This window comes from Parasteatoda tepidariorum, chromosome 9 (assembly GCF_043381705.1).
Source record: "Parasteatoda tepidariorum isolate YZ-2023 chromosome 9, CAS_Ptep_4.0, whole genome shotgun sequence".
NCBI lineage: Eukaryota > Metazoa > Arthropoda > Arachnida > Araneae > Theridiidae > Parasteatoda > Parasteatoda tepidariorum.
In genome coordinates, this window is record NC_092212.1 from 75,376,311 (window position 1) to 75,386,450 (window position 10,140).

Sequence of the window (10,140 nt, forward strand, 5' to 3'; positions counted from 1 at the left end):
AATTTTCTTTATATACACTTAAATCTCAACCTTTAACAATGTCCAATAAAATTAACAATGATAGGATATTATAATAATGGATCTTGATTGCTTTCATCTCATTAATAATCTAGTTTCTAAAGCTCATGGTAAATTCGGTTTCATAAAACTAAAAAATCTAAGACTTCATAAATGAACAAACCTTAAAAATTCTTTATTTTACTTTTATTCGTTTTATCTTGGGACATTGCAGTATTATTTGGAGTCCCAACTACAATGATATAAGTATCGACAGAGTTTTTTATTTTATTATAAAACAACTAAGACTTATCCTCGCGGCATTGTGAAATATATTTTATGTTTCATCATCATATGGCTACTTTATTATTTTTTCTATAAAATTCTTACGCTAATAACATTTAAAATCTGATTCAGTTTTCCATAAAATATCACAACATACGAAATAAATAAAAAAACATTATTGATCTCATTGTGTAAATTATCTAAAAAAAATCTTTATAACAACTTTATAACAATTTTTTTAACAACATTTTTAACGAGTTAGCTAAAAAAACATTGATATTTTTAACACATCTCTTACTGTTTTTTTAAGAAACTATGTTCAAATGTTTTAGTATTGCAATGTCATTAGTTGTTACCACTGTTCATGTTCGTTAGTTACTACCACTGAGGAAAATTATAGCTTAATATTGTTCATGGGTTAAATTTAGTAGGAACAACACAACCTGTGACGTAGGCTATATTATACCCAATTGGATGGATACTTAAAAGTGACGTCATCGTAGGTAAATCGTGGCATTTGTCGATTCAGAAGCCAATCAGGTTCGATACAAACACGCGACGTTGCTTATAGGTACTCAATTAAATTTGATTTAAATCACATGGTTAGGTATAATCACTTCACTTCTTCTTGAATTGCAAGCACCCAATTGAAATAAAAAATATGTGTATTACTAAGCAGAAACGCGAAAAATCGCCTAACTATCGTCGACGCAGATGATTTAATTTTGCAATGAGTACTAACCGAAATATAAAAAAAATGATCTATATGTTCTAAAGAAAAATTAATAGAGGAATGTTACTAATTCGCTTAGGAGACATGTTAAACAACTTCATATTATTATGAAAGACAATGATGCTTAATTAATTTTTGCAATAGGCACTACTGGTATTACAGTACAATTAAAATAAAAAATATGTGTATTGCTAAGCAGAAACGCGAAAAATCGCCTAACTATCGTCGACGCCGATGATTTAATTTTGCAATGAGTACTAACCGAAATTTAAAAAAAACTAATCTATATGTTCTTAGTAAAGAAAAATTAATACAGGAATGTTACTAATTCGCTTAGGAGACATGTCAAACCACTTCATATTATTATGGACGACAATGATGCTTAATTAATTTTTGAAATAGGCACTACTGGTATTACAGTAATAGGTGTAGTCCAAAGATACCAAATGTACAAATGTATGAGCAATGTAATGTCTAAAATATAAGAAATATGTTGCATACAAAATTAGTATTCGTTATTTTATACATATTAAAACAACATAAATACTGGAAACTTTTGTAAATAGACTATTAACGGTTCCTTAAAAAGTGATAAGTACCGAAGAAAATCACGTGATTGTGGTAAATTTATACGATCATAAGTTGGCATCGAGGAACAACATCATGCAAAATCATTCTGAATGGGATGAACTACTAAAAACATACTTTTCTTAATTTAATCACTTAAAAAAACCCAAAAGGACGAAATATAAAAATCGGAATTAATTTAGCATTGTTAATTGCATCAACTTGGTAAATTGTATCAAATAAAATCAACTAGGAAACTGCTAAAAAAATAATTTTGATTGAAAACCGTTTCTTTATAAATATTTATCCATATTAATTTTAAAGATTGCGAAATAAATTAGAAAACTAATAAAATAAGCCTGAATGAATTCTGTTTACTGAACATTAATTAAGATAAATTTTAAATTTTATAAAATCAACTAGCGAAAAGAAAGCAAACAGGTAGCAATTAAATTGTTTAATTTTTAATAGCTTGTTATAGTTAGTTTTTAGTTTTTATAAATGGAAACTATAGCATGTCTTTTTTGCTTAATTATTTGTTTTTTCTTATTCACGTAATTGCTTTAAATGCGAAGTAAATATTTTTTTATAAATATAACACGAAAATCTAGCTTGTTACAGATAACTGTATGATATTAGAGATACTTTGATTATTAAGTTAGAATTTTCTATTAAAATAAAAAAAACCTATGCATTGTGCTTCTTGACAGATTTTGTTTTTTATCATGTCAAAAAAAAATTCAAAAAAGAAACGCGGCTTTACTAAAAAAATTAAGTACTATTATTGTTAGTACTTTAAAAACCCCTAACGAACAAGGGTTCCATTTACTCTCTGAAAATATTTCAAGCACTCTAGGGAAATGAAGGAAAATATCTCATAAATCCTATCCATAAACTAGCCCTTCCTTTTATTTCACTGCGCAGGGTGTTTTGTAACGACCACACTTCATACATCCTTTTGGAATCCCTGTCTAAATTGAATTTCTCTTGTTTTAAAGTAACTGAAAAGGTGAGTAATATTTACCTGGTTCTTTAGCTGCGTTGATGACAACTTTGATTTTTTTTAATCTAGAATCTTCTTTCAGATTTTTTAGCTTATTTACAACTAAATCAATCTCCTTTAAAGTTTTTTCTGAAATAATGAAATATTATATACAATAAAGAATGAAACAAAAGAGAAAATTACTAAGAATAATTAATAATTTAAGATTTTAAGTTTTATTAACTGTGAAGCATAAGCTGCAAGTGCTGTGGTCAAATAAAAAAAATAAAAGGTGTCACCCTGAAAGACTTTCGTTCTAATTATCGGATTTTCATGTACTAAGTGACAATTTTAATGGTTCCTGGGACTATCCTAATATAAACTAGTGTTTTAGTGCTAATTATTAATTAAGTTACGAAATTCTTAATCTTTGAAATATAGGGGGTAGCCGCAATCTGGACCAAGCTTTTAAATCAGGAGAGAGGGAGAAAAATTTCGGCTTCTTAATGTTAATTTCATTTATGGCGTTTTTGGTCATATATTTTAAACTAAATGAGCAATTTGAAAAACAATTGCATCCACTGATGAAAATCGTTTTTTCCCCCAAAAAAATTTCAAGCGAAAAATAATTTTTAATAATTATTATTTTTCATTATTTAATTATAAACGAAAAATTTTTGATTTACTAGCCATAAATTGTTTTTTATCAAACTAATCTACATATTGTGAAATTTAAAGTTTCAATCGTTTTCATTTCGCAGAAGCTGAGGAAAATTAAAATTTATTATTTTTAAGAAAATAATTTGGCGACAACGATATAAATATTTAAATGAAGCGATTAATGCCTAAATGTGGTAAACTTGCAGGGTACTTAACTTCTCAAGCCTAGCCGTAAGGTTTCATTCATATAATAATTAAGCTCACCCTTTTTCTCGAAATAATTTATTTATGAACAACAAATTATTTATTAATTTGCATTACTGTTTCTTGTTTGTTTGCTTTGTGAAAATTAAATACGTATTAGTGCAACTCAAAAAACTTTGCTTGCTCTGTTATCTTTGAATTTTTTTTCTTAAATTTGTCACTGTTGCGTCATAATTGTTAATTTGCAGTCAAATTCGCTGCAACAAAACTGCAGCTACAGGTAACGATTTTAGCACTGAATTGCAGTGTGTAGAACTTCGAAGTTAACAAACAATGTGAGATCAGAAATTTTATTAATTTTCATTACAACCAATTTGTAGAGCCGTGGTGCATCATCTATCAAAAGGTACTTCCACTTGGAATCAAGTTAACACGTCTTATATACTAGTGAATTGGTATTCAATATTTATAGTGGTAGTTACACCAGTTGCCTTTGGCGAAGGCAAATTTCTCTCAATACTTCATCCAGGAGATCCCTTGTTTTCAATATCGGGTTAAATTACAAGGCTACGGAGTTGAATATTGGTAATCGTAAACTCAAAACTGAGTCACCTGCTCAACGGCGGTTACCATAGTTACTTTGTTACAATGATTTTTTTTAAATTTTTAACCTTTTTCTTTGGTTTTTATACATTTTAAATGTCTTAAAAAATAAAGGATTTGAAACTGTTATAAGTACCATGTTGTTGAAAGAAAATACCACATCTCATACAATGCTACTCAACGTAGTGACCAATTAAGCAATGCGTAAAGAACGGCGAATGCAATTTTCTAATTTTGCAAGCGCATGGAAGTGGCGATCTCCCAAGTTTAAAAACGTTACTTCTCCGAGTACAGTCCGCAAAAAAAAAACGAATCACCCTGAATAACTTTCGTTCTAATGANTGACAATAAAATATCAACTCGATCGTACTAATACATATACAAATTTTAAGAGGTTTGTGACACAATAATTCCAATTTTTTAAAATTTATTATTATTTCTAGTTCTTCCAGAATGGCTTCACAATATTATATTATTTATATTATGCAAAACATGTTTTTAGAATTTTTTTCTCATTAAAATGAAAATTATCTATATTTATTTGACATGATGGTATAGCTCAATGCCAATCCATGATTGTCACAGTCAAAAATAAATTTCCGGTTTATTTCCCTTTTCGGAAAACCGGGAAAAAACCTATAAACACAGCACTGATTTTAAGAGCCTTGGTACTGAAATTAAGCACCATTAAAAATATATTTGATACCTATTAAAACAGCATATAATGACATGATACCGGTAGTATCTTATTAAATCAAATTTCATTAGCAGATATACAAAATATACACAAACGCGTGAGACTGAATATTGTCCTCTTCACTGTAAATTTTTTTATAATATTACTTAAAAAAATATTGTTTTTAAAGAAATTTTTTTTTAGAATTCTCGAGAAACAAGATCATTTTGACGAAATTTTTTTTAAGATTATCCTACACAAACGCTTAAAAAAATTTATGATGATTTTTTTACAGTTCCCAAAAACAAAAGACAATACCTTTATTCCAGTTAATTTCCTTTTTAGTACACCAGTTTTTTTTAAATTCAATTACCGTTGATTTTAAATTAGTATTTAGTTATTAAAGTGCCTTCAAATGTGTAACTATAAATAAAATAAGCATGTAATTTCAGGTAACTTTAGGAATACTAATTAGGTGACGTAATTGGACTTTAGGAATGCTAATTTGGTAACGTAGTCTACATAGGCTACCGCATTCACGTTGATCATTTAGCTTATCTAACATTACGAAAAAAATTTAGTATTTCTAAAAGTGAAATAAACTCTTTTTTTTATTAAATAGAGTTCTAAGTTAGAAAACACCACTTATGCTTTATTTGAAATATATAAGTGTATAATTCTATAATATATATCATATAATATATAATTCCATAATTTGATGTAACATAATGGCTAATGCTAAGATAATGAGAAAACTTCCATTTTTCTCTCATTAGTTCCATTTTACAAAGGTTAGCAAGCAATCTAAATGAATGTTTGAGTGATTTTCAAGATAGGGGGATTCAATCCTTCCTTTTAACAGCTATGCAAATTTACCGAGAAGGTCAATAATTATAATTATAAAATGGAATTATTGTTTATTAATTGTGTCCTAATTGTGGCAGTATGTGCTTTTCAGTTTCGTAATTGAGCTTTTAGAGCTTAATAGCACTTGTTTTTTAAATTATTTACAGTTCAGTGTTCTTACATTAAATAATATTCCAAATCATGAGCAATTTTTTTGGAATGTCGGTATGAAGTATATGTTTATAAAATATTACCTATATTTTTAAATTTTCTTCTTTCATAAGGGCCGTTGTTTCTAAACCCTGAAACAAAATATAAAAGTTGTGGAGTAATACAAATGAAACAATTTTAATTAGTCATGTAATGAAAACTCGCTCAGCAGATTAACAAAACTCGCAAAACTCGCATGCGAAATATCAGCTTACTGTATACCCGTGGTCAAATTCTACACTTAAGTCTAAAAATTAAGGATAATTCCTACTTCCGGCAAAAAAGGTTTAAAAACAAAACACACACAAAACAAAGCCGATTTCTAAAACATAATATGAAGAATAAAAACGATAATGTATGTATGATGCCATTCATGAAAATCACGATTTTTGTACCATCTGTCGACCACGATTTTGTCTGGCCGGAAATATTGAATATACCTGGCCAGGAGATTATGAAGCTTCAATCTGAGATAGGCCTGAAGACACCAATAAGCCTACAATGGAATCCATCGCATGTCGGGGTACATGGCAACGAGACAGCCGATGCGATCGCTAAGAATGGCTGTGATCTTTCTATGGATTGTTGAAACCGTCTTACTCCAACTGAGATCCACTCCCTGGGAAAACATCGTTTGCTTCCAGTGTGGCACCGTACTCCGTCCCATCAGTGGTATGCTGGCAACCGCCCTGGCCTATCATTAACATGCAGCGGCCCTCGACCTTTCCAATCGGCCATGGTCAGATTTCGTAGTGGCCATATTAAGTGTTTAAGGTTTCAAAATGGGGAGAAGACTTTCCAACCTTGTTCCTGCTCACAACCTGCTAGCTCTGATCACCTTCTTTTTTGCCTTGGCACTTCCTATAAGCAGTTGCTGGTTGATCGGGACTTTCTGCAGATCTATGGGGAACTGACTCGACGGGGCCTTCTGGACCTGGTTTAGGCTTTTCTTCACCAGGGGGATGTATAACAACAACAAAACGATTTTTGTTCCCCCTTCCCTTCACAAAATCTTGATATTACATGGTAGATATGATAGTTAATACATTGCATGGTCTCCCATGCTATGAAATACAGTTCGTAGAACGGCTGGACATGTCTAGTATCAGGGTCGAGATAATCAGGGGAAAGATAACTCTACAAAGCAAGCGACGATCTGCAAATTGCACAAGTCGGTGGTGGTTGACAGGCTGCAACTATTTAGCCAAGCATCTCCCACCCATATTCCATCGCATTCAAGTCAGGTAAAAATGCTTGCCAATTAATATGGGTGATATACTCAAGTTTATGACATATGCTGATGATGTTTGCTCTTTGAGGATGATCGTTGTTATCCNGATGTGCTCGCCAAGAATGACTGTGATCTTCCTATGGACTGTTTAAACCGTCTTACTCCCACTGAGATCCACTCCCTGGGAAAACATCGTTTGCTTCCAGTGTGGCGCCGTACTCCGTCCCATCAGTGGTATGCTGGCAACCGCCCTGGCCTATCATTAACATGCAGCGGCCCTCGACCTTTCCAATCGGCCATGGCCAGATTTCGTAGTGGCCATCTTAAGTGTTTAATGTTTCAAAATGGGGAGAAGACTTTCCAACCTTTGTCCTGCTCACTACCTGCTAGCTCTGATCACCTTTTTTGCCTTGGCACTTCCTATAAGCAGCTGCTGGTTGATCGGGACTTTCTGCAGATATATGGGGAACTGACTCGACGGGGCCTTCTGGACCTGGTTTAGGCTTTCCTTCTCCCAGGGTGTATGTAACAACAACAACACGATTTTTGTTCCCCCCTTCCCTTCACAAAATCTAAATATTACATGGTAGATATGATGGTTAATACATTGCATGGTCTCCCATGCTATGAAATACAGTTCGTAGAACGGCTGGACATGCCTAGTATCGAATTATCGAGCTAATCAGGGGGAAGTTAACTCTACTCAGCAAGCGACGCTCTGCAAATTACACAAGTAGGTGGTGGTTTACAGGCTGCAACTATTTAGCCAAGCATCTCCCACCCATATTCTATCGCATTCAAGTCAGGTAAAACTGCTTGCCAATTAATATGGGTGATATACTAAAGTTTATGACATTTGCTGATGATGTTTGCTCGCTGAGGATGCGCGTTGTTTTCCATAAACATAAATTCTGTGCCCATGTCACCCTAAACAAAACTACACGTTGTTCTAGAACGGTGTCTCCATAAATTTTAGCCTGTCATGATTCCGATTTGAGCAAGCAGATTTGTTCTGGAGTCCAGTATAATTTCATCCTAAACGAACAATCCAGCACCTTCGGCTTCATTAAATGATATTTTCTTAGTGGTGACTAATTAATAAACAACTTAACTTATAAATAACTTAGTGGTAACTATACGTAACCTAATTGGTCAATTGAAAGAATTAACTCAAGCGATATAGTTAACATAAAAATTAAGAAAAGTGCTGACCGTCCGCAAACATCTGCATCGTCGAGACATAATAATTTTAAAATAATATTTTATTAATAGTTAAAATTTATTTCTTTTATTATAAAAAAATTCATTGCAATTAATCCAAGAGCATTATGCATTTTCTTTTAAAATTGAAAAATATGTCAGTCAAAAATATTCAAGTTAAAAGTCTTACAAACTGTTATTTGATATATCATTTAAATGCTATACTCATTAAGATTACTTCGAAGTAAGAATTATTTTTATCATTAGTGGCTTACGATTGTCAGTGTCAATTTTTGTCGAAATTTGAACTGAATGGCAGATTTATGTAGCAAGTACTCAAAAAATATTTTTAAAAACTAATAAAAAAAAAATAATGTAATGACACATACCACCATCTGTACGTCTCCAACCATTCCCGCTTATTCCATAACCTAAAAATACAACCATAAATTTAAAAACATGTAATAGTTTACATGTAACAGTATCATGTAATAGTCATATATATATATATACTAGTGGGCTGTGCTCGCCAACCCCCCAAAATTGCTACGCAATATTATATGGTTTGCTTCACAAACCAAGCTCGCTTCGCTCGCTACTAACTTAGGTACATTGCAAATGCACAAAATTCTAAGAATTCAAAACAGTCATTCAAATCCATATAAAAACTTTTTTTTTTTAAAAAATTACATCTTTTTAGTAAATACTAAGTCGTTAAAATAAATTTGAATTCAAATAAATGACATGCAATTCGTTAAACCTATTAGAAATGTGCTATAGTATAATTCCTGATATAAATCAAAAATCGTCAAATAAATTCGTAATATATAAATTCGTAAAAAAAGGGCTTTCGACAAAATACTGAAATAGAGATCTATCGACAAAGACTACTCACTTCTGCCTAGCTTAATAGTATGAGATTGCCGCAGCTGATGCTTTCTGGTTATTTCAGTTTCAGTTTTCAAAAGCGCTATATGTTTAGCGACCTCAGCTAGATTTGGCATGTGACATTTTTAGCTGCAACCATTGGTCGATTCGCCGTGTAAGAGAAATAGTAACGTAAACAAAACAAAGAAGCGTTGCCACCGGCGGAAAAGAAATACAGCCAAAATTTGGGTGCCACGTAAGAGAATCTATATATATATTTCTCTTACACGGCACCAAAAAAAAGCCTCATTACAACTCCCCGAATGGCAACGTTAGAAAATCGACCAATGATTGCTACTAAAAATGTCACATGGCAAATCTAGAAGAGGTGGCTCAACATATAGCGCTTTTAAAAACGGAAACAATAACCAGAGTGAGCATTATCAGGTTGTTCAATTCAGATTCATGCCCTAAAAACATGATAATATTTAATTTAAACTGGCTCAACATATAGCGCTTTTAAAAACGGAAACAATAATTTGAGTAAGCATTATCAGGTTGTTCAATTCAGATTCATGACCTAAAAACATGATAATATTTAATTTAAACTCAATTAGGAATTTATTAATTTACTTTATTTTCTTCATATATACAGAGAACAGTCGGTAAAGAATTCTGTTAGGTTAAAAAACATTTCGCTCAAAACTTAAAATATATAAATGCTGTTGCCAGCCATAGAATTTTTTGAAAGTTAACTTAGCAACATAAATCAAAATGACATAGAAGCGCAACTAGATCAAAATTATGATATCTGAGCGCTTGACGTAACAAATCCTTCAATTCTATAACTGTTTTATCGCCAAATGCCCAGATTAACGATTGTGTTTTTAAAGAAATTCTATATAAAGTTTTATACAAAAAAAACTTCTATCCAGCTACTTCTACAACTGCTTCTTGAAGAACTTGGCTCATTGATTAAAAATATTGTTTCAATTTTACAGTACTAACTTTACTTCTACTTTCATTATTGCTATGACCCTCTTTCATTACATTTTACAACTTCATGCTAAATTTGAGGA

General features: G+C 31.6%; 1 protein-coding gene across 1 annotated transcript in view; it reads right to left on the reverse strand.

The window, feature by feature from the left end:
- The window catches only part of LOC122272131 (uncharacterized PE-PGRS family protein PE_PGRS54-like), a gene marked incomplete in the record, with an annotated part of 82,213 nt that overhangs the window by 50,622 nt on the left and 21,451 nt on the right, over window positions 1-10,140 (reverse strand). The window contains 2 exon segments of the mRNA XM_071185859.1: window positions 5,808-5,855; window positions 8,584-8,625. Of these exon segments, the coding sequence (XP_071041960.1) occupies window positions 5,808-5,855; window positions 8,584-8,625 (90 nt within the window).